General features: G+C 39.9%; 1 protein-coding gene across 1 annotated transcript in view; it reads right to left on the reverse strand.

Annotated features, from left to right (window-relative positions):
• The window catches only part of NYAP2 (neuronal tyrosine-phosphorylated phosphoinositide-3-kinase adaptor 2), a 146,393-nt gene extending 131,308 nt beyond the window's left edge, over positions 1-15,085 (reverse strand). The window contains exon 1 of the mRNA XM_082487061.1: positions 14,874-15,085. Within this exon, the coding sequence (XP_082343187.1) occupies positions 14,874-15,079 (206 nt within the window). The 5' untranslated portion in view covers positions 15,080-15,085. The remainder of the gene's footprint in view (positions 1-14,873) is intronic.
• Positions 15,086-25,662: the final 10,577 nt, after the last annotated feature.

Consider the following 25,662-nt stretch of genomic DNA (forward strand, 5'->3'; position numbering starts at 1 on the left):
AACGCTCTACCCAACCTTCCCGGAGCAATGTCCCACAAAACCAGTAATGCACCTGTATGGACATACTTTAGCACTACATTGTCAGAACTACTGACTGAATACCAATTCAGATTTGAGCTTACTGTTAAGCTGGTCAGAAGTGCTTATTCCTTCAGTATTGTGGCGAGTTCTTCAATTTTACAGCTAGTGTTTCACATTAGCTAAAAATGAGTCTTTATTTCCATTAAAGAAAAAGCAGTGGAAGATGTTACCATTCTGAAAACAGACGGAGAAACCTCCGCTTCTCTCTTTTTACTGCCTGTGCTTAATTTACCAGATGCGTGCCCTGAAAACCAAGAAAATGAATAGCTTAGGATGGCATAAATCTTATACCGTCTACATAATAGCCACAGTGACACAGGGAAATGTAAACTTCATTGTACCACAAACTTACTTTGCACCCAAAATAAATTGCAGTACTTATCTCAAAGTGCAAACACAACACACAACATTTTAGAAAAAGAAACATAAAATGAGTCAATGATTCATGCTGGTCAACCTTAAATTAACATCAACATACATCAATAATGGAATCATAATACAGGAACACTGAACACTGCTACTATTAGAGAAAGAACATATCATTTTCAAGAAAGTATAGCTGAAAGTCTTTTACTAGAAAAAAAAAAAAATCTGTGTTTCTTTTTTTCCCCACATTTTCTGTATTATCAGTTAAAATACATGCAATGTATGTAGATTTCAGGAGTGAGAGGGAAATGAAAATAACTGATATTATACATTTAGGAAAAATACCACAGGTCAAACTTAAAGCTCTTGCATCATTTTTCAAACGTCCTTCTTAAAGCTGCATTTGACAACAAAATGCTTTTGGCTTATTTTGCACATAGCTTAGAATTCAGGGCAGTCCACAGCTTTCGCCCTTCTAAGTGTTTGGGAATGGTAAACAAATTGGCAGATAATTAAATTCTGTCTCTTAGCAACCTTAACTGTCTTGCAATGAAGTTATGGGGCTTTTTTTTCTGATGTATTCTGGTAATGACATTATTTCCACAAATTTTAGACCCAGTCTGACAAACCCTTTTTGTACAGAACCTCCTGAATCAGCCCATCATTAAATGACAGAAAAGACCAGTTAGTGAAAGCTACCATCTTGTTTATAATCTCTTGGGAAGACAATTCACAATAAACATATACTGAGGACAAACAAATGAGTAAGTAGGAAGAGGCTAGTCAAAATATTTTGTCATGAGCCTAACCAGCCTTTTCCGCTGCTGTAACTGTAAATAAACACAATATAGAAACCTGTGGTTTAAATACAAACCTTTAGACAGCAAAACTCCCAATTATTTAACTGAAGAAATGAAATTTGAAATTCTGGAGTAGAAGAGAGTTTGGGGCCAGCTTTTCAGAAAATACCTGATTTTGGTAATCTGTTTTGAAAACGCAATCCCACTTGTAGGGATGAAGGAATTCTGAAAAGCTGGTTCTTTTCACTGCACAGGAAAGGGGAAATATTGCTGCCACTACTCCCCTCCTGCAGAGCAGGGGCTAGGCAGCGGTAGCAGGCTGCTAGGAGCGGTTGTAAAAATCTTCCCTACGTTTCAGGGGAGTGTGCAGGGCCTTTGTTCAGTGCCTTCCGAGGAAAGAAATGATCCCTATGTTCTCTTTCCCTCTTAATAATATCAGAGCAGGTATTAAAAGCAAAGTAGTTAAAGATGCTGAAAAATCAGTACTGTCATAAAATACAACTAAAACGGTAACCTGAAATACCTTATCCTGCCAAAAGAGTTTTTATTACACACCATCTTAAAAGATCTCCTTCCTCCAATGCTGATTTTGCATTAGAATCCTTGTACAATTGCTGGCAGAGATGCACAGATACACACTTCAGAAGAGAACAGCTTTCTTATCTGTGTCCCTAATAACGAATATAACACTGCTTCTCTGTTTAAAGGCCAATTTATGTACAAGTACCTCTCTAAATTAATTCCCAAAGCAGGTTATTGCTCCCTTATCATGGATCATTTCCAAAATGGTAACCCAACAATAAACTTATTTGAAACAGAACACAAGGAACCAGCAGTCTCTCACTGAAAAGCATTAATTATAAGTCTTTGCACCTTGACTGATTACTTGGGAAATGAAGATGAAAATCTGACAGACTGGAACTGGACATTGAAAATAGATTTTCCTTAAGTTCAAAAGCAACAACATAAATCATAAAAATGATTAATTTCAGCACATGGATTTGAGAGTTGGTCTCTCTGTAACTCTTGGTAAATTGCATCTACGCAGCGGACATAGGACACTAAATAATAGGGTTGGGGGGGCAATTACTAATTAAGACTAACACAGTCTTTTCACAATGTTTTGTTGCTGTGCAGAGTGTTTTTTTACATTTTAGTCAGGTACGTGGCAATGTATCTGCGCTCAACTGAGGTGCTTGCCACTTCAGTCAGGCATCCGACAGAGGAAAGGCAAACAGAGGAGTCCCTTTCCTATTATCCATTGCGTGCTGTTTTGGTAAAGAATCAGTTTTCCAGCAGCTCCTCTCTGAGTATACAAGCGTGCGCCTCCTCAAGAACAGTGCCAGTGGGCAGCAGAGATGACAGCAGCAGCAGCGTGCACCCTGCCTGCCCTTTAGCAATGGAATCAGGGCAAGACTGCATTTCTGCTGTTCTCCTTCACTCCTGAGGCATTAAGGTACAAACATACTTACTCAACTCCAGCCCCACCTCTTAACTCCTCTTTGCTCACCACCACTCATTCCCTTGAGGTTGCAGCCCCTCAGATTTGCTGATCAAGCGCCACACATAACTTATCTTAAACAAGCAAAGGTATAAAAACTTGTATCAAGCTACATTTTGCTGGGTGAGCTTAGAGATCATTGTTGTCATCATCATCAGATCTAAGGGGAATTGTGTTAAGCAGCAAAGAGCAAAGGTGTTTTCTAGAAAACGTTTTAGGAATGCTTTGTCAATACTGGAATGGCCCAGGGGTTTTTCACTCTGTTCTCATTTAGCCTCCTCAAATCTAGTAAAAGTCCACAGGAGGTGACAGCAGAAAATGTGTCCAAAAAAAGCGGTATATTGTTCACTCAACAGCACCAAAGAGCCCCTTAATTTCTAATAAAAAAAAATAATTAAAAATCTTCACTATTTTATCTTTGTACATAGATTTTTTCCAAAGGAAAGACAAACAGAAGAAAATACCTATACACAGAGTCTTGTCAACCTTCATCTGTTCTTTAAAAACTCAACACAGAATCTAAGAGGAAAGGAAGGAACTCGGGCAAGATGATGCTGATGAAAACGCTATGATGCTGCAATACAGTTTCCCTTTAAAAAGCTGCCAGGGCTAGAGCAGTCACATGGCAAAATGGTGTGTGGCTGGGTCTGTGTGTGCCTGTTTAATAAGCCATGAAGCTCTTTGGCCGAACTAGCGTGTGTGTCATGTGATACAGGGGTTGCCATGGCAAGTACATATGCAGTTCTTGATCTGCTTCATCACAGCCGTAGCAGAATTCAGATTAACAATGCAGGAATATGATTTCCTAGGGAAAAAAAAAAAAAAAAAAAGCTGTGCTTTGCTTAGCCTAACAGTTCGGGTATACAGCTGAAACAATTTAAATTATCTGTTAAATGTTTTTTGTGATATACTGATTAAAAACTTTTAATCTCAAAACAATAGCCATATAACACAAACACTACCAGCTCAGTCTTTGAAAGCAGCAATATATTTGGCATATGTTGCAGTACATGAATTTCACCATACTTTTCCATTTAAATACACAAAATTCTATTTCTGCTTCAGCCCTCAAAGCACAGATATAGCTGGTAGAGAGAGGAATGGGGGACAACTGTTCCAGTGAAATAACAAAAAACATGTGAAACCAACTTTAAAATTCAGTCATTGCTTTTTTTTTTAATGTGGTAATCCACAGGCTGACAATCAGCGCAAGAGATTCCTGCGAAAGATGTTCCTGACACTGAGGCAGAAAATATATCAGTGTTTTAACATCTGGTACCAAAATTAAGCAGCTTGTTAATGCAACAGGCTGATGACGACCTTCATCGTACGGGCTGCCGTTCCTAACTTGGTGACAGGACACGGCTGGAGCTACTTGCCACTCAAAGCCAGGTTTATAGAGATGATTCTGTTCCCGTAGGGGCAGCCGTAGGACTGTTTGACCTGAGAGAGGTCAGTTCCAGCAAGGCACAAGGTTCCTGCACTTTTAGGAACCTCACTATGGTGCCAGGATCTAACATGAAATGCCCAAAGACCTTTGGCATACCTTGACCTTCAGCTTTTAACATACGTTCAGGTGAATTTCATGCGTGCTACTGCTCCAAGAGAAAAGATATCCAAGTCCTGAAATAATTTCTGATACTACAGAATAAACAACCTTCAAGTAAAAAACTACAGGGAGCCTAACTACAAAGAGTGAGCGCCCAAGCCTCTGAGCAATTATATAAAAGCAGGCAGACCTCAACGCAATTGGAATTTTTAATAAAAGTTAGTCCTTCATATCTGTGCTTTTTGTAGAAATGCTTGAAAAGAGACAACCTGTACTGAAAAGACAACTGATTCTCTCAGTGCTTTCTTCCAGCAAGAAAACAAAATAAAAATTAAATTTCAATTAAAGCCAAATGGATTCCCCCCACCCCTACACTGGGTCCCAAACTCTTCCATCACTTACTTGGGCTGGTCTCAAAACATACAGCACCCTTCACGCCTGTAATTACTACCAACTCAAGGCATCTGGAAGTGCAGAGCTCTCCCAGCACATAAAGAACAAGATGTTGCTTTTGTTCTTTCCCTTTATTAGAAGATACTGTGTTGAGGCTTCATGGGTTAATTTCAGACCCTTCTCTTTTTAACTTTATGCTTTTTATTCCACTTAGTTTCTTTCGTGTCCCCATACACATCTCACTTCCATGGTGTATCATAGGTTTTTCACCAATAACAATAAAAGGGAAAATCTCCATTGCAAATCACTTGCTGATTTAAAGAAATCAGAATCCTAAAACACAAAGCCATGCTCCAGGATTTCCTCTCCATTAGAGTGGGCTGCATTTAGTGCTGATTGTTATTATTTTTAATCAGATATCCATAAAGTTGAAGACCTGCATCACTACTGATCCAATCAAAATGTTTCTCCCATAACAAAATTGCATAACAGATTATATGGATTTTTACTGAAAGTACCTTGAGCCTCTCTCTGCTTATCGAACATGAATATAAAAATCTAACCACTAAAATACTGGATGGAGTTGCAAGATGCAAGTAACCGATTTTTTTTTTTGGCTACTTAGATTTATTACAAAATTGCTGACATCTCTCTCAAGTTCATCTCATCACTAAAAATTAGAAAAATGAGATCACTAGTCAGAGCTCCTACTTATGTGATTTTGGTGTTAGCAGACTAATTTTTTAATTAGCCTCCCTTTGTTTACTTATTCAGACTTGCACATTGTGGAGGGCTACAGCATTGTCTCATGTCAGAGTTACAAAGTGAGCATAAAATAACTTAACTTCTCACATCCCCCAATACCTCTGTTTCAGCAGACAGCAGGAATTTGCTTCTCCATAGCTGCCTGCAGAGAAGCAAAACAAACTTTACGTTTAATTATAGAAAATTATTCTCTAGATGGGCTAGATTTTTAAACAATCGCTTTTGCAATACTAAAGGACTCGGCAGTTTCCTTTTGTCTTTAAAGATTCAATTAAAAGTATGTTTCAGAAATTAAATTACAGCTTGAAATTAGCTAAGGGTATGAAATACTGCATTTGCCCTAGCATTCAGGGAAAGGCTGTACAAAGCAATTCACTTAATGGCTCCTAACATGTGATCTCAACTTAATAACTAAAGTGCCCTCAGCTAGCAGAGGATCTACTGGTGAGATACGCCCTATATAATCCACCCAGAGGAGAAATGGATTAAACTCAGGTAAATCTCATTAATTTGTGGTAACCCCTATAGTTACTCTCAGTTTTGATCTTTTAAAATGTTATAATTTGGTCAAGTAACACACTTGTTGAGAGGAATATTTCTGTGGGTTTTAGCTGGCTGTGGCCCTCTCAATCTTGACACGTTCCAGAAGCATCTGCCCGAGTCTACTGGAAGCGTTTGTTTCTCTCTAGCTTTCAGAGAGTACTGCTGGATGTAATTCATCACAACCGCTGGGGATACACTTCAGTTTATGCTTTGCTGTAGTAATATAGGGAAGGAAATGAGCAGTCCCCTAACTCTTCAGCTGTCCCTTTAGTCACCTGTTGGGTACAATTTCAGCTCATGCTGTGAGCTGCTTTGTGCTGTGTGCGTGCACCGGGTTAGTGGTTTAGAGGAATCTAATTTCCATTCGGGGTCCTTGGGTACTGTGCAATAAAAAATAAAACAAAACACAGTTCCACTTACGACTGCCTTCTGTGGGACCAAACCAGCCCACTTTGCTCATTCGCAGGCTGCCAGCGGGTCGCATGGGGAGCCGCAGTGTTCACCCCCAGCAGCCCCCAGGGCTGAGCAGAGGCCGCCCCACATCAGCCTCCCCCCCAGCCCCTCGGCACGGGGGGTGGCTGCTGGCTCTGTGTTCTTGATGAAGGAAGGCCCCGTGCTGAGGGTACGTTCCACGTGGTGGTGTTTTTTTTTTTTTTTTCTTGTTAGGTTGATCGGTTTTATGTTGTTGTGTTGTTTGGTTTGGTTTTTTTAATATTTTTAAACTGACTTCCGTTCGGGTTACAAGTCAAACTTGAGTGGAAAGGCAGAAGGAAAAATAAAAGTCTCAAATTAACTGTAAAACCTACAACCAGTAATGTCTGTGCAATCCATCTCTCCTCTAATCTCTCCTTACTCCCATTTTAATCCAATCGCATAAAAATCTAATCAGTGCACAGGCACATTCCTGTTTTCATACAAATTTTATCCCCTGACCTAGCATAACTCGGCAACGAGATGCCCATCACCAGATGCTTCTGTCGCAGAGGTGGTCTGTACTGACAGTCTCTGCTTTCAGGGGTATACCCAAGAGCAGACTCTCTCCTTTAGGCTGAGAAAATAAACATCCCAATCAAAATATCAGGCACCATATTATGTTTGTGCTTTCCTGTGGAGGAAAACAATAAATACATAAAAAAACAAAGCCTGTGTAGCCTGTCAGAAGGGTGCTGAGAAGGAGAACACGCAAAGGGAACAAACGCCTGCCAGCTGGGTGGGGCATGAAGTAATCTTTATTATTATTAATGACAGCAAAATACAGCAGTGATTTATGGCCCTGGAAAGAGCAATGCATTGAGCTGTTCTGCTCAAAGAACATGTTTGTTTTCCTTCAACTGTATGAACAGGTATTGTTAAACAATGGATTTTCTCGAAGGCACAGAAAGATTTACTCGTGTTATTCTAACGCTAGCAGAGACCTTCGGTTCTGCTGGGTTCTCACACTGGCACTGCGTGTTCCCTGTGTTTATTACAGACAGTTCTGGCAGAATTTCTAAAGTGCATGTGGTTGAACCTGCATGTGTGCACATGTAGAAGTGCAGCTAGCTGCAATTTTGCTACTTATGGACCATGAGACTACTTTCTCCATGTCTTCTGTACAAGAACCTTTCCTTCAGGTTGTAACACGAGTTCTTAATTCAGGTCAAAGGCAATTACAACATTTGTCAGGTGTCAGTGAACTTCAGCATGGCCTAATTTTTGGTTACTGGAAGCCCTGAACCAGAAAAGATCAATGCTTCAATTTTACCAGCAGTCCTGGGCTAGACTTTATTAAAAGTTACATGGTGTATTAATTGTGCTGTTTTACTGAGTGTATTTCTCCATTAATGAATCCATCCTAGATTAGTTATAAAGACTCTATCTGGGCATGCTTCAAAGCAGTCTTCCTTTTTTTAAATCCAGTCTTCAGAATAACAGGTTTTATTTATTTATGCCCTACTCTGTGCAATTTCATAATATACTTGAAGACATTTTCCAAACAAAGGTAAAGCCTTGACTAGAAAGAGCAGCATGACCAGAACCCCAGCGGGTTATGCCAAATACCTGCTTCCCCACAGCTCTACGTGCACCTCTGTTTTGCTAAAGGGGATTTTTTGGTTAGAGGCAGTGCTGGATAATTTTAACTACCAGGTCAAAATTACAATCCCACATCCTATAGTTAAATACTAATAAAGCGATAGTGAGAAAAAAATGGAAATAAAAGTGGACAGGGAACGAAGTACTAAAAACTGGACATTAAGATCCACATGCCCCCCAGCATCTTGCAGCAATGGTATGTCAAGGACTGTCTCCCAGTGGTACAACAGACCTCCTCCAGGATGACAGTCTGCCGAGGAGGCACCAGCCTGTAGGATGCATGCGAACACGCGCCCAAATGGAATTGGAGCAAGGCCAGTTCACTCATTTACACAGGTGGTCAGACAGCCTGCAAATACCAATAGCATGGAGCCACTTAGACTGGATTTTAACAAGAGGAAAAGGGATCTGTAACCCATTTAGAAGTCCTCTGGGCTCTCTATGACCCCACACTTGTAATTATGCTTTTAAATACAGCAAATGAATCCTGAGCAAAAATGCATCCGCTTACATAGTAGCCCAGTATATGTCTGAGCAATTTGTAGAATGATGCAGGGGAAGAGATCATGTAACTTCCCAGAAAAAGAGTAAAAGTTGTAGGCAGAAGCCCTAAAATCATGGAAGATTTATTGAAAATAACATAAAGCTTTAGATACCAAACTGATAATGATTTCTGCTTTATTTCTTGGTACTTGGGATTACCAAGCAGGCTATCAGCCTCTGTGGTAAATTTTAAATGACATTTGTTGCATGACTGTCCTAAAATAAAACTTCTCAGAATAACAGCAACAGCAACATAATATAGTTTGCATTGTGTCTGTTGTTTATTTTATGTGGCAATAATACAGGAGGCCATATGGATATGAGCATTTGGAAGGGAGGATTTGTTGGCTAGATCATCACATCTGTTTACTTATAAATGCAACAAAAATACATTTGGAGGTCACTGACTGCACAACCATTTTACTTACTCTTGATGAAAAAAAAACAAAACAAAACAAAAAACCTGTCTGTGCTACTCTTTCTACATCAATCCAACTTCAAAAGAGACCCTATGATATTTTCATGAGAAAAAGGTTTTGAAATCATACTAAAATTAGTCTCTATCACACTTCATCAGCCATTTCCACCATAAAGGTGGTACCACAGCAATAATTTAATCTAGGATGAAATGAGTATGCAACATGTCCAGAAGGAAGATGATAAAAGCAACCAATGCCACAGTTAAGCTTCCTTACAATACATACCCTGATTAAAGGAGTACATATGACTGACCTCATATCCAAAAATCACATTCATTGAGAGAACTCAGACTTGAATTTAAAAAAAAAAACAAAAACAAAACAACAAACAAAAAAACCCCAACCAACCACCAACAACAAAACCTACAAAAGACCAACACCAATAACAACAGGTTCACAAGTTTGTAATTTATAAAATCTCAATAATGTGCTTGCAGGTATTTCAACTGAGCCCTTCGCCACGATGCCAAATATTGATTGCACTTCCCTCACATTTTTCTTGAGGTCTGGCTGCAAGGATATTGTAATCTAGTAAGCATAAGTATTCCCGCAAATTTAGAAATGTGTAGTTCACTATGCAAAATTTCAACTACAGACAAATGTTCAGAAAAAGAAGAAACAGTACTTTAAGCTTTCTTTTACCTGAAGTATTTTTCTGATTTCAAGACATTTTTATAAACAGTAAGTTCATAATGAAATTATTTTATTTCGGTTATTTTTGATTCTGGTAGAAATCTTTTGGTAGAAACACCTCAGCATGTCTGTATACTCTAAGATTATACACATTTTCTCAGCTGAATGGAGCTCTTGGCAGTGAATAATCCCATGCATAGAAATATTTTTATATTTGCTTGCTGTTGCCTATACTTGATAACACAACTTTTAGCTGAAGGACATATAATTTATGTCTTGTTTATGAAGGAACCCAAGGACAGAAACTACAGAAAACTACAGACAGATAATACCTGAATTCAATTACCTCCACAACCTTAAAAAAAAAATAAAAATAGAGCAAGAGAAAAATATGATCTTACTTTTGCCGATGGGTTAGTCTTCAATATTTGATTTGCCAAAGGAAGGAGAGGTTAGGATGACAGCTGTTCATTACAATTCCTTCTTTATTACAAGAGCTTAACTCTGCCACTGGCTGGCCGGCCCATTTCTGCTAGCTTTAGCACAGAACAGTGCTCCTAAAAGCTCCTCCTCTTGACAGCATCTGTCTGGATGCTTCCCTCAACAAGCAGAAACAAGGCTTTCCACAGAGCCATTTAGGTGCTGGGAGTGAGCTACAAGGAAGGGAAACAATTAGAAGTGGAAATAAATATTTTGATGGCTAAGTCCAGGATTTGGCAGGTAGAAATTCATGCCCACTAACACCATCAGCTTTACACCGGAGCAGTGTTATAAATCAAAGTGACAGCTTCCCCAACAGAAACAGAAGCTTGAATGATGCCTAAAAACAAGAAGCCCGACCTCTGACAGCATACATCTCCTATGAAAGCGCACAAGCCCAGCCACTGCCTACGATTAATGCAACACGCCTCAGCCTTCAGAGGAGGAGGAGGGTGTTCAATACTTGTTTCTTACCAAGATTTTGTGTTTATACAATTAAAAAAAAAGCACTGGTGAAGTATCCACACAAGACGATGTATAATAGAGATAAAGTATCTAAATGTATGTATTTCAATTTTGGATGAGTCAGAAAGCAACTGCTCGTTCTAACAGATGCCCTATGTAAACTCAAAGCACTCACCTTTTCCCTGGCGCCCATAACAGCTCAGGCAAATCTACCTTCTGTTCCCAGAAACGCTGCCTACGGCAGATACTGTATCACGGCAAATGTACACCTCGCAGTACGGCAACTTTATTGCCAGTGAAAGTGATCCTGCTTCGTAACTTTATTTGCAATTTACAAGCTCTGTGGGCAATATGCCAGTATGTTCTCTTGGTCTGGACGCAGCCGCCTGAACTGACAATGATCAAGTCGTGAGACCAGACAAATAAAAGATGGAAGAAAAAAGGTCTAAAACTTAGGCCCAAAATACATATACTAATGTATTTATTGTGGCTTACTCTCAGCTACTAATCAACACATTAACCTTATTTTCTCTGCATAGTTGCTAAGTACCATACTAAAATTAGGTCAGAAATTCAGATCAGATCAGCTGACTCAGCCCAGCAAGATCAGACAAAGACTAGTTGCTTTTTTTTTTTTCCAGTCCAACACAATGTGTTTTATCCCCTGCAACGTACAGTAGATCCATACATTTTTCCCCACAATTAACCTATCAGAATGACACACGATGAGATAGCAATCACACGGAAAGTTCAGGAGTGCTACTGAACAAACACAACACAATGTATCCTTAGGAATGTAAAACGTACAATCAAACAGCTTTTTTTTTTTTTAGATCATTTTTCAGATCGTTTCCAAACTGCTCAGACTAATGCATTTCAATGAACTTTTAAGTCATTCAGCACAGTTATGAGATGATTTAGGTAAATAACAGCTGCTTCTAAATAGTGTTGTATGTGAATACCACCACTTTATTAGAGAGTAAATTACTCATTATTATGTTGTTAATATACACGATCAGCCTTCTTCTAAAAGAGACCATCTGAACACTAAAATTTAATAGCTTATGAAAAAAATTCAATACTCAGACTATTAGGTAATTTTCAGTAGATGCCAAAGACTGACTTTGATTCCCCCTAGCAAAAGGGGAGCACTTGCTGGAACCCCCTCTCCTGCTCAAAATCTACCTGCAGTTAATCACAGGGGATGACACCCTTGTTGCTAAGGAGATTGTTTTCAGCTGTTGGTAGTCTCCAGACTGGTAGCACTGTTATCACTGCACATGCGCACCACTTGCTATCTAGGCCACGCTATCAGGAATTAGGGATAATATAAATACCCGCCAAGATAAGGTAAAGATACAAGGAAAATAGTACAGAACAAAGAAGAAATCAATAATCCTACTTTACCCTTCCTGACTGCTGTGTTTCAATAGACAACGTGGTCTTGGATAAATCTTGGGAGGTTACTACAGGGAACAGACTCAACTGTGATCAGCCTAAGGGACTTTAGACATCATGGTTCCTTTAGTCAAATCAGATGTTCTCCCTTGGTCTGCCATTGCTTTGTTTTCCTAATAAAGAATAGATCACAAATATCTCATTTTATCTCTCCAAGACTCAAAGACAGCATTTTCCAAGATCTCCTAAGGTCCTACTTTGTTTCCTCAGATGGATATCATTTACCCCCTCAATGTTACTGCGATAAGCCAAGTTGGGAGGGAATAGAGACGACCACCACAAACTGGGTTTCCCACAGAAGAGCACTATATCAAGAAATGTTGATGAGTAATCCATGTACGTATACATGCTGTTCCTCTGCTAAACCCACTGTATTGCTGGTAATCTTCCTTGTGTCTTCTGACTCTGTATTTCTGGGGAGCACAGCACTATTCTCTGTGATCTCAATTTAGCATGAGCAGGAATTTCATGGTTTGGCTTAGCCCTAAATCATCTGCACTTATCCAGAGCTCTTCATCAAATCACTGTCCCAAGATCAATAAATAAAACCACACAAACCAACCACAAGGTAGGAAATACTGCTACCACCATTCAAATCAGGTAGAGAAGCTTAGCTAGAGGACTACAAGGAAACAGGTAGGTCCACAGCTTACTCTGTGTGCCCCAAGAAATTTATTCGTAACAAAACCTGTTCTGGCACTTGTTGACCTTTATGATCACACATACTGGAGTGCACATAAACAGGTTAGCCAGAGCACAGCCTAATTAGCTGTCAACTCTGAAGACTATCTTCTGAATATACCTGTAGACACTGACAGTTTAACATAGCTTATCATCAAATAAAGAAGTTGCCACAAGGACTGGGGAATTTATTTTTCCAGCCAATTCAAAATTAATCGAACAGTGAAGTTTCAATAAACTCAAAATATTTACTAATTTTTTTTTATTATTGTTTTCCTCATTGGGGAAGAGCGGGCTTTATAAGATGAGAAAGTACTCTTCCTCTCACTACTTCGAAATGGCAATTTATTGACTAGCAATTTGTATGGGCTCACTTAGCAGGCAAGACATTCAAATTCCTCCTCTGCTTTATGTAACTAGTACTTAACTTCCCTCTCCATCATATTAATAAATATTTTGAGGTGGGTCTCCCTACCCTTTCCTCTTGGAAATTTTGTAGTTTATGCAGCTATTCAGTAATCAAAAGACAGAGATGAACAGTAAGCAAAGACGGCAAGAATGAAAAAAAAAAAAAAAAAAAAAAAATGTATATCCAGCATAAATAAATAATAAAAAAAAACACCACAAACCTTCCTACATTAATCTGCATAAAAACCTTCCTACATTAATCTGATACAAAAATCTTAATTTTCTCTTCATGAAGTTGTGCACAGTATAGCTCCTGCTACAAGCAGCCTATGCCTTTGGCTCCCCAATAGTTTGAATCCCCCAAACATCACCCAGTAGTTGAACTGACAAGATAATAGTCCAAAAAGTTCCAAAATACACATTGCTTGTGCTCTCATTATTCACCTTAATTTCACATTAGTCTTTTTCCCCCAAGCAAATTAGTGACAATCCAAAAAATTCTACTTCCTGGAAAGTAAAAGCAGCCATCATTTTGCTTTACATTGCTTCTTCCTTCTCTGTCAAACTGTATGTGCTGCTCTTTTGCTTTAAATATTTCATCAAAATTACCAGACTACAGAGGCGTTGCTGGAACATTCACAGCACAGCATGTCTGTTATACCTGGATGTACAGTACCCAAGACATAGCATAAAATTTAATCACTTAAACTGAAATACAAAAGATTCATGCCAGGGGAAAAAATTCAAAGGACCTCCTATGAGTTTGTGCTCAGGCAATTCATTTGCATATAAAAGTTTAGCATTGGGATTGATGATTTACCTGTATTACACAATTTGACCCTCTCCTCAAGAAAATGCAATTTTTTAATATGCAAATGTGTCTATAATAAATATTTACATCTATCCCATTCAACCTTCTTCTCCTCTCCAAGATGCTGCAGAGATTTCTTTGCTCTCCATTGGCACAAGAGGCCAGGTCATGTGAGTGCTCCTCTCATTAACAGACAATTAAAATCGATGGAATTGTTCAAGAAGAGCCATCACAGGGTTCTACCCATCAGGGGCTTGATCCATTTTCCTTTAAATGATTGCAATATTTTTACTGACTTCAGAGCATGCAGAATGGTGAGGAAATCATAAATAAAACCTCAGACAGCAATTAAAGAGCTTTGAAAATTTACCAGATTTAAAATATCAACTCGAGGACAGTCTATTTTGATCTGTAAGGCTGTCTCTGTCTTGCCAGAGCTCACAGACCAATACATCTTTGCACAAAGTACACACTGTTCATCTAAAAGCACTGAGTGGATAAGGACCCATTTTCCATTAGATCTACATCTCCTATTCCAAACACCTAAATTTTTGTTTTGTTAAAAAAAATCACACCAGCTGGAGATGCCACACATCCTCAAACTGAATCCATTTGCATGGGAATACTCTGTTCCATTCAGGGAGGTAGAACCATTCAGCATCATGCCTACACAATGTAAAACACGTGCAATTAGCAGCCTGACGTGGGCCAACGGTCTGTACTGCTTTTACCAGCAAGCTGCTTAGAAATCAACTGATCTACGCATATTTACCATACCTGAGACCAAGCTCCTCACTGTTCATTCACTCTGCCAGACCACTTGTCTTTTTATCAAAATATTTACCGTTTTATTGCTTCTTCTTGTTTTCGGCGTTTTTCACTCTTTTCTTTCAAGTAAGCCAGGTTTGTTTCATTCCTCATGCGATCATTCTCTCGAGCAATGTCTGATGCATTCTGTATAACCAAGCCATCATAGGCCTTCATCCCCATATCTTCAATATACTGGAGAAAAGCGCCCAAAGTGACCTCCTCCTGATTAGAACTCATCATCTTGCAGGAGATAATGAACAAAGGAAAGTAACGTTTCCTGCAGGTTGAAAAACACACAATACCTTAATCAGTCAGGAAATAGCTTATGGTTTATGACAGCGAGATTGTGTCAATTGTAATTAACATCTCTGTAAGAGACAATTTTTTAGACTTTCTCCTGTCTAAAGGATAATAAACAAAGCAATTCAGAACACAGAACAATGTTATTCGAGACAAGGAGATAGAAACCAAGAGTCTCTTCTTCCAAGCGATGCAGACCCATCCAGCTATACATCATTCAAACCCCAAAAACGTTTTCTCCCGCCCCTTCCCTTTTCCTAATGCCCTTCAGTCACAGCACCACTGACCTCCTTGAACCTCAGTTTGAATTGGACTGAAAAGGCTTCCATCCCAGGACAACACATCCTTTTCGCAGTTTAGAAAAAGCTGCACCAGAGCAGATCACCAGTTAAAATTCCTGTTCTGCAGGTTATTCCAAAGTTCAGGTGAACAATACTGTTCTATTTTTGGAACAAAAAAAGTTCAAAACTTTTTTCAAGTTCAAAGTCTGGAGAGAAATATTGTGAAATAGTTTCCTATACTTCTTCATAATGTAGATATGAGTCCATAAGCCCAGATGATCTGTTGCCCAAGAGCTTGTTACCTTGAAGCTCCAAGGACGGACAAGAAATTCCAGCTGAGCTGGGACCTTCAGAACTCTAAAGCCCTTGAATTCTCCATGCTTCCGTATTTTTTCCACAGGTATGACAGACACTTGGGGTTACAGCACCTACAGCTAAGCAGTGTGGAGCACAGAAATGCTTAGATACCTAGGTCACTCCTGGCTCCATGCCAGGCAGCCAAAAAGCTCTCAGAAAGGCCCCCAAGGTTTTCCACTCAGCAGCAGATACCCCAGGAGTCACAAGAACTCTACTGTATAGACATATCTGTAAACACTACAGGTGACTAAAGGCAAGGTATGATTTCAAGAAACTTACTGGTTATCTAAAGTCTATACAACTAGATTAACTACTTATTAAACAAGTAAAATAGAACTTTAATAAAACAGAACAGTGCCATCTTCTTATTTTAAATACTGATTGCTGTAAGGTCCTGAGGCTTTACGATCTCAAGCAGCATTATCCTCACGCAGCTGTGTGAGGGGGGTCCTCTTACAAACAAGGCAGAGAGCGACTGACGTGCTGGCAGACCTGGCAGCTGAACTCAGCTCTCTAAGGCACGATTGCTGCTTTGTTAGTAGAGCATCCCTCCCTTCCCCGAAGAAGGATGGTGTGACTTCCCGATATCAGCCTGAGAATGATGCCAGCCCTGCAACTAGAAGTGATCTTATTGAATAGGCAACGAATATCCTGTCTGCACACAGATTTTAGGGGCAGAGTCGCTGTGAAATCAACGACAAAAATGTTTCCTCTGTTTCCTAATATACTGCCATATTTCTAATCTTTATTAGACTGCTGAACAAGCAAAATTCTGAACAGGGCACTGATTCTAAAAAAATAAAAAATTAAAAATTAAAAGCTCTTATAGATTCTAGCAATCCACCACAGGCCTCCAGGCACAGCCCTGAACATGAGAACAAAATGCTTTTACATTCATGGAGTAAGTAATCTTCAACGGATGAAAAGAAAAGAGATTATTTTTCCCACTCTCTAATTTTTATTTTTTTTCCCCATTTTTGATCACTTAAAGTGGTAATGGCAACAAGAAGCTGGTTTCAGGCATTTAGTACTTAAAAAGCACACCAACGTTTTTTGGTTTTTGTTTTTTGTTTTGGTTTTTTTTTCCTTTGTTCTCTGTGTTTCTATATCAAAATTATTTCTGTACACTGGTAACCTGACTGTTAAAATCATGAAGATTCAGAGGATGCAAAGGGTCTGCTCCTATCATCTTTTCCACTTCCCAAGACAACCTTTTCTATCAACTAAGCCTGAATGTGAGCATAAGGCTGATGTTCAGAGCCACTAAATTGATCTTAAAGTATTTTCAGGCATGGGTATAGATATCTCCTGCCAATCCCTACAGGGTAAAACCAGTGAAGGAGGTCTCAGTGCAGCCCAACGTGCATGCATGCATGCAAGTTCACACAGCTTTTATGTTGGAAGTGGTTAGAAGTCCACTGGGTTGGAACACACATTGAACCATTCTATATATTTACTGTAAGCGGCACAACATCTGTGAAGGAGTGAATTGGGAAGCTGACAAAGAGCTAAACAGATCCTATCAATGTTACTGATGCTTCAGTGGACATAATTTTAGACCAATTCCTAACCTTTCTGATTAAGAAAAGTAAGTCCAGCTACCATAGCCCCTTTCTGGGAGTCTCTGTCTACAGCATGAAGCCTACCTGATTAAAACCAATGCTAACAGCATAGACGGCTCTAACTCCACTGTCTCTGAGCTTCTCAAATGGTATCTGCTTTTTGACGGTTAAGATGTGGGCCATTTTCCTAGCAGATGTTTATTCCGCTATATTTTCCATTTTGGACTTCTAGTAAAGCCTAGTTTCTGCATATGATGAATTAAATACAGATAAACCTGTACAACAGAGAAACCCCACCCTAGTGATCTCGATGGCAGTTTTGCCATTGACTTCTCCAGGGACCAGATTTTAATCCTGCAAGATAATATGAAATTTTATACTGAAGATAACTTCAGAAGGCTTTCAATAAATGCAGTTCTGATTAATTTTTCCCAGAGACAAAGAACTTGATCTGCTTAACACCCCTTTTTTATGACAATACTGCAATTTTTCCTTGTTGTTTCCCTTTCTTTTCGGAGGTCAAATATGAGCTGACATTTAAGGATATACTGAATCTCCTTTTACTATGAAATTTATTTTTCATACGAAAGGATAAAGTCATTCCAATTGGAAAAAGACTTAAATAAAAAGCCTTTAGCTGCATGCACTGACCAGATACTTTATACACTGTTTTGTCACTGATGTCTATTACTGAGCTTATGCAGAATTACAAAAATTGACACAATATTTAATAAACAGATCAAGACATATTCTTTATCCTAACAGGAGTCCAATCCTGCAACAGTACTGAGCAACTGTAGCTACTGACCTCCTCCTGTGACTGATGCTCATGACACCAAATTCAGTTTGGGGTGCTCTTGGAGGTGCAGTTGCGGGACTCCCAGGTATTTCAAAACCTTGAATCAACTCTTACAGCATTAACTCTGAAAAGCATCTATAGAAGTAGCAAGCATTTTCTGGGTCAAAACCTGTGTATCTCCTGCATGCATGGTATTTTACAGCCTCATTGTGTTTACTAATATTGGACAGTTGTGCATGCTATGCTTAAACAGGGAATAAAAATGCAAACAGCTGGGGCAAAAAGCTTAACTAATTACCATAAACATTTTTACACTATTAGTATTCCTTGTACAGCACACTAGGACCGTTTTTATTTACATGGATTAATGCCACTTCAGAGATACCATGTTACCTTAATAGGTGTGCTTTATAACTTCATAGGCTGCAACCAATACTTGTGGCCCATCGAGTCCCATGCCTTGCTTCCCTGTCTTCCTCCTTGGAAAATGCATGGACAGCACCGATCAACTTATGATCAAAGGTTCTGCTGACTGGTAAACTCAGGCAGTGAGCAACTCCTAACCGTCTGCCAGGGCAGGTACAAGTACAAGCAAATGTTCTGTTTGAGTACATCTATATTTGACTACAAATATGCAAATGCAAGCTGTTAAATAAGTAATAAGCTGTAGATGAAGCACCACCATTTTGGTATCCCTAACATGCACATTGTGGTCAGGTATTTTGTTAGCTGGTAACAAGGGCCATACAGGGTCACCTGTGTATTTGCAATCAAATTCTTTTCAGTACATTTTGTTTTATGAAACCAAGTAGCCCTGGAAAATTGTAACTGGGAGTTGCTCTGTTTGGGAAATTATTTTGACATTCCTTTCTCTTCCCCTCCTCATTGTGAAGGAAGAGGAGGAGATGGTGGGGAGGAGGAACAGCCCTGGATTTCAGCTTTGAAGTCAACATACTGAGAAGTCAACAGAAATTGATTGAAGGAACTTTGTTGTGAACACGAACATTTTTTTAAATTCACCTGTGTACAAGGACACAAAGACTGAGTTCACCAACATGTTCGCTTTGCCTCATAAGAATCTAACTAACACAATGTGAAACCTTACTGAGAAAAAAAATTAACCCACAATCATGCTCACTGGCACCTGTCTCTCCAGGTATCCCCAAATTAGAGGGACATTGGCAAAGAAGCACAGAGCAGCTCACAAGATTTATTTTTTTTCCTTCCCTGCCAGTGCATCTCGTTTACTGGCAAGGGCAAGCAGTCCCCTTACTGGTTTGTCTTTAGTTATTTACATAACTAAATTTGAGATCTTTGTATTGCTTCAGACACAATTTCTATGGGAGAATAATGCATTGTGCTTCACAAGACTGTTGCATACCTTACTTCTAATTTAACTATTTGCTTTTATGCCAAACGTACAGCATTCTTGGTCAAACGCATACCCACCTCCTTTTCAAATGATCTGTGTGCAAAAATATTGAATTCAGAATATGAGAAGTAATCAACCCAATATCACAGTATCAAAGGAGCCCTACACGTTAATATTCAGACATGCAGTTCTCCTTCTTATTCACATGAGGATCCCCAAAATATCAGTTGCTTTTTAGCATGCTTGACAGCCATAAGCTGCAGCTGTGCTGCATTGAAAATTGGCAATGCTGACATTAAACTGAAGGAGCTTTTTGAAGTAATGACAAAGGCACTGATTGCCTTCTTCCAAACCAGAGGGATTTTTTTTATTATTATTATTATTTTTCATTTTAACATAGGAAAACAGAGCTTGGAAACACATGAGAATGGGGTTGCCCAAAGTCCTCAGTCCAACCCCTAATTTATAAAGGTCTACACACCTCTCCAGTCCTGCCTGTTTCCCTTCCAAATACTGCCTCCTCTCTTTGGTAACACATCTTCTTTCACATTACCTGTCAATTCCCTCCACTAAATTCAGTATATCAGAAGGATTCTGCACAAATCAAGGATGCTAATCAGCCATTCAACCCTCGAGTATGAACTGCTGCATTCTAGTTGCTTGCAAGGCAGTAAGAGCAAAGTAGACAGACCAGCCATATCCAATTTTCAGAAACTGCTGACCACAGCAGCACTAATAAGGACCTAATGGTATTGGGTGTACAAGTAATACTTTCACTGCAACCAAGAAAAATTCAGTGATGGAAAAATATACGAGAGACTACTTTGCAGAACTTGGTCTCTTATCATAACTGTGCCTTATGCCAAGTGAGCTTTGAAATACCCGAACAGTTGAACATGATGAGACAAATTGCTAAGACATGCTTTTTAGAGTTGCATTCCCTGCTCATTCTTAACAATGAGCTGGCATTACTGTTTTCACACGCAGTGATGCATTAAATTCTAATGTCAAAGAGCAAAGACCTTCTGAAATAGGCTGCAAGTTTCCTACTATATAACATCCGTCAACTTTTTATGCAGATATTTAAAGAAAAAGAACAACTGCGCTCGTTTGGAAGTATAAAATATACTTTGTATTTTGACTGGTATTACAGATTATATACCTTGTCCTCATTATACTGCACTGCATGAGCTCTAGCGTCTGGGTGAAATCATTGAATGTAAGTAGTGCTAAGCCCTTCACTTAAAGAGGTTAAAAGTGGCTCCTTCAGTAGAATGAGAATGCTACTGCACGGGTTTAAAGAAATAGTCCATTTCTATAGACATCCCACCCTTCATAGGGGAAAGTTACGCTCCCTGTAATTTTAAGAACTGAAAAAAATACCCTGAGCCTTGAATTTTGGCTCCCTTGCTAGCGCCCTTCTGAAAAAGAAAAAGGGTTTTGCTAAAAATGACTCCTCTATGACTCCAGAATGTAAAGACCTGTTGTTTACTTAGCAATACAGCAACACTTTTATCATCTTTATCCCCTGAGGGGATCACTTTTATACCCTGCTTCCTCCTAACCACACCAACGTTCGGCAATTACAAACCTAGATTCAGAATGACCAGCACTTAAGTGCAATTATGACATTTTATCATCCCAATATTATGCGGAAGACTTATGAATAACAAGAAGAAATAAAAACACACAACATACAGAGGCATATACATACACATGCTGTATGCAAACAGGAGTGCATTTGAACTCGGAAGAAAGAATCAGCTTCTTGCTGATGGAAGTATTTTTTTTTTCCTCCTTAAGAAAATGAAATGGAGATTTCACTACAACCAACATCACGCTAAGATGCTGTAAAATATTAATGGTGTAGCGGGTCTGATAAGTAACTAACATAGATGTTAGAAATTATTTCAATTAATTCATCAGAAAATAGCAAAGAGTGTTTTTAATTATTGAGCAGTGCTTTTTACGAACAAAAATTCCAGCTGCAAAATGTCTCTACTACAAGCACAATCAACATGTGAAGTACACAAAAATAGTCAGACTTCAGCTTTTAGTTTAGCAATGGCTTGATTAATAACTCCTAAAAATACATGCAACTTCATCATTATACATTCAGATTACTCATTATTTCATTTTGTAATATTATTTTTTCATTCTAATTAGCACCATATTTTATTAGCATGCTCATATAATGTATTAAAATATGTACATACCAAAATTTAAGTCCACGGGGACTGCTAAGTGCAATAATCAAAGGTGACTTTTGCCTGTAAAAGCCCTTTCCTGTGGTTATCTCAGTGCAGTCGGAAGGGATATTTCAGCACCATAAGAAACAGATTTGCAGTTAGGCTCAGTTTTTTCTTCAGTTAAAGTGCATTAAATCTTGTTGGCAAAATTGCCCAGATTGTAGAATTCGACATCACTATAAGTCAGCGTGTTACGTTACAGATCTTCTTAACATACGATTAAAATGGCATGGAAAGTTTGGCTTTTAAAAAATGCAGTGGCAAGAGAAGACAGGTGCTTGCTTCTTTAAATCCACATTCAGAGAAGAGAGGGTACAGATAATGGGAGGGTATAAACAACACCCTGCTTTGAGGTCCAGCAGAGAAGAAACTGGATGATTTTTACCCACTTTACAACATAGAAGATTACAGCACCATCATATGCACTAAGACAGAGATTTCTAAGGTGCCTCATTTGAATATGTTCTGTGGAGACAAAAAGAACGGAATATAAGGAATAGAAAACATCCTATCCAAATGGCTTCTTGCAGCAGGAAAGACGCTCGCTCTCTCATTGCCACTTAGAGAAGGTCTGAAGCAGTCTAGCTTGTGGCATCGTGTCTCTCTCTCTCTCTCTCTCTCTCCCCCGTGACTACAGGCAGGCTTGCTCTTCCCAGCTGCCTTAGTCTGTTGATGCTGCTGTTGATTAACCAGGGATTCTCAAACAAAGAGCAAGCCTACCTTCGGGTGCCAGCAGGACTGTGGGGCTCCGCTCCTGCTGCAATCCGGCTGCCCCGACCCCCCGCGCAGCCAGCATCCTAGCACCTCGGACAGCTCCCCCGCGCTAGGCCCATTGGCGGGGGCGGCACGGCGGGAGCGGGGACGCGCCGGGAGCCGGAGCGCGGCGGCTGCTTCGGTCCTCGGCTCCGGGGGCGCGGGCGCTCGGCACAGCCTCCGAGCGAGGCAGCGGTCTCCCTCTTAGCTCTGATTAGCAAATAATCCAGTGGGTAAAAAAAAAAAAATAAAAATATCTGCATGAACGGCACTGTACATCACATGTAGTCTATAGGTAGGAGAGACTATGAAACAACGCCCTTCCCCCCTCCTTCTCCCTTCCCAAAAAAGAAATTGTTCTTCCACGGAGAATGTGTCAGTTAACCTTTAGCCCGTGTTATGGCTCAAGGAAATGAGCAGCCACTTAAAAGGAACATCTAAGCCTCAGTTTGATACCTCATATTGATGTATCTTTTGCACTCACCCTCACTGAAAAGCAGTGCAAGGCACACAATTACTGCTGACGCAGATTAGACTGCTGCTTGGGGAAAGAGGGGAGGAGCTTCTTAACCTCATCAAAACAACCTCCCACCACCTGCTCCCATTGCACAAGAACAAAACTGTGCTACTCGGACAGAATCAGTGTGACATTTACCCTGTTCTACTTGTATTGATACGAGATGCACACTCTGGAAAGAAGCATTCTGTTTGAAAAGCATTTGGGGTGAAACTACACAGTTTTATGCTCATTCAGAATTTGTGAATGTAATGGTTTGGAAGAAAACGTTTCCTTTTTCCTGAACCGGATCTGTCTGTGTTACAGCTCCTCCTTGCAGAATATGTGCAGTTTTGCTTTCTCTCCCCCAAACCTATAGCCTGGACACAAAGCAAAAGCATCCACTCCCTGCACAAACGCCAGTGAAAGGGGAGGTGTCTGCATGTGCACAGAACATGTTGCCCCATTGTTAAATGCCATTTCATTCTTCCTCCTTTCTTAAGTTACATGCATATTTTTCACTTGCCTAAATCTTGATTCTGATGTTACAATAACAGTTGAATTTATTTTTAAAACTAATCACAGAAATTATAGTCGTGGAATAAAGTCCTTTCAAAGTAATGCATGTTCATGCGAAAAGCAGTGCTCGTACACAAATAAGACCTCACCTACAAAGCACAGGAGAACTTCCTGCAGATTTACTGCTCCCAATATCAGTATCACCTGACATTCAAGAGCACTCAAGATAGCCACCTAGACACACTGCAAAACATAGTGACATCCTGGATGCAGCAGTGGCCAATACTAACATTGGAAAAACAGCCTGAAAAAAACCCTGCTCCTAAAGCTCTCTTCTCCCCCTCACTAGTAACTCACGCATGGCTCACTGTCATCATGCACGCCTCAGCACACCTCTTGCAACCCTGTGAAACAGGGTAGGGAAGCTTCCACGTAACATCTCCAAGGGACCATTTCAAAAGGAGGCTTTAAGAAGGGTTACAACGGCAGAAGAACAGGGTCTGAAAATATGGAGGATTTTTGTGTCAGGGAAAAAGATCTGGAAGGGAAGTACCTATGGTGTAGAAGAACTGGAGGCAATCCTGGAAGGAGAGTTCTTTCCCTAGCCCGGAGGCTAGCCCGCAGCTCTGCTTCTGATTTTTCTTCCTTGAAGTATACCATAAGAAGAGCTGTGGCTGTGCAGTAATTGGGGAACTCTGATTTTCATCAACGGAGATTTCTGTCTCGTAATAGCCTCTTTTTTCCAATACTCCTCCAGAATTTCAGACCTTCCCTATCTCTGCCCCAAGTCATGCACTGAAAACAGACAAATTGTCCAGTCAGATTTCTTTCCATGTTACTTTAACAAAGTTATCACTGTAAAGTCATTACAACTTCATAAGCACTTTGAAAAACTACAAATTCTAATCCACAAGCTTTCATGCTTGGCTATGTCTTCACCACATGGCTCATCCCAGTAATGGAACTCACTCAAATACAGTCATCTACCAGATTACATATGTTATTGCACCTTTTGGCAGTTTCCGCATCTTAGCATTCTTGCACCAAGGTTCCTGGGGACCATATCTCCATCAGCTGTAGAAAGAAATGTCCGTTTTTCCTTTACTGTGGAAAGGCCACTGAGGGAATATCATGACCTCTGCAAGGCTGGCAGTTCCATTCCTGGTTAAAGCACGGAAGAGTCTCATCTGTCTCCACAGTCCAACAGCATCAACCCAGGAAAAAGCACCTACAGCATCAATCATGGGACTTTCTGCATGCATGGCAGAAGAGCGGGATCAAAACTCAGTTAATGTGTTTTGTGTTTCCCCCCGGCCCCCCAAGTTTCTTACAGAACAGTGCTATGATCATCTTTAAACATGTTTAATGACAACCTTAATGAAGCTGTGAGTGGCTTTCACTCCTTAGTTATAAAAGAGGCCTAATCAGTACAAGTATATGCACCTCTACAAATTACTACCTGTGTTCTCCCGTTGCAGAGGTCTACACCTGGCTTCCTGGTCTCCAGACAGCTAGCGGTGGAGAACCATTCATTCCTCACAGTAGCCACCAAGCCCCTCTCCCCATCTCCTTTGCTCCACATCCTTCCTGGAGGTTACAGCCACACAGAATTCTGACAGATGTAGATTATTTGCACTCGCTTTGAGTTTCTTAAAAACTTGTGCAAGGCTTCATTACATGGCATGTAGATTTATTTGTTTATTTATACATATGTACACGCTCACACACATATAAAATACAAATATACATAAAGACAGGGAGAGATGTCACTGGACCTGTGGTTGGCATTTGCACACTAGCGAAAGCGAAGATGAATCTGCTGTGGAAATGCACACTGGCAACTACTCAATCTTACAATAGTTGTGGGATACCACAACCTGTGCCTGGCCATGCTGCGAGTAGGCTGGAAGCACATGTTACATAATAAGGAGAAAGCAGACCTCTGCAGGAGGCTCCTTTGCCAAGGGCACGACAAGCCCTTTCAGGCTGAGACAAGTGGATTTGCAAGGCCTGGAGACTGCAGGCAGCAGAGAGACAAAGGGCTTTCAAGAGGAAGAGAATATTCATTTAAGATGATAACTGGCCACTTAGTGACTGAGAAAGACTGTCTGCCTGTCCCTGAAGTATGGGAAACT

This window comes from Vanellus vanellus (genome assembly GCF_965231255.1).
Source record: "Vanellus vanellus genome assembly, chromosome: 8".
NCBI lineage: Eukaryota > Metazoa > Chordata > Aves > Charadriiformes > Charadriidae > Vanellus > Vanellus vanellus.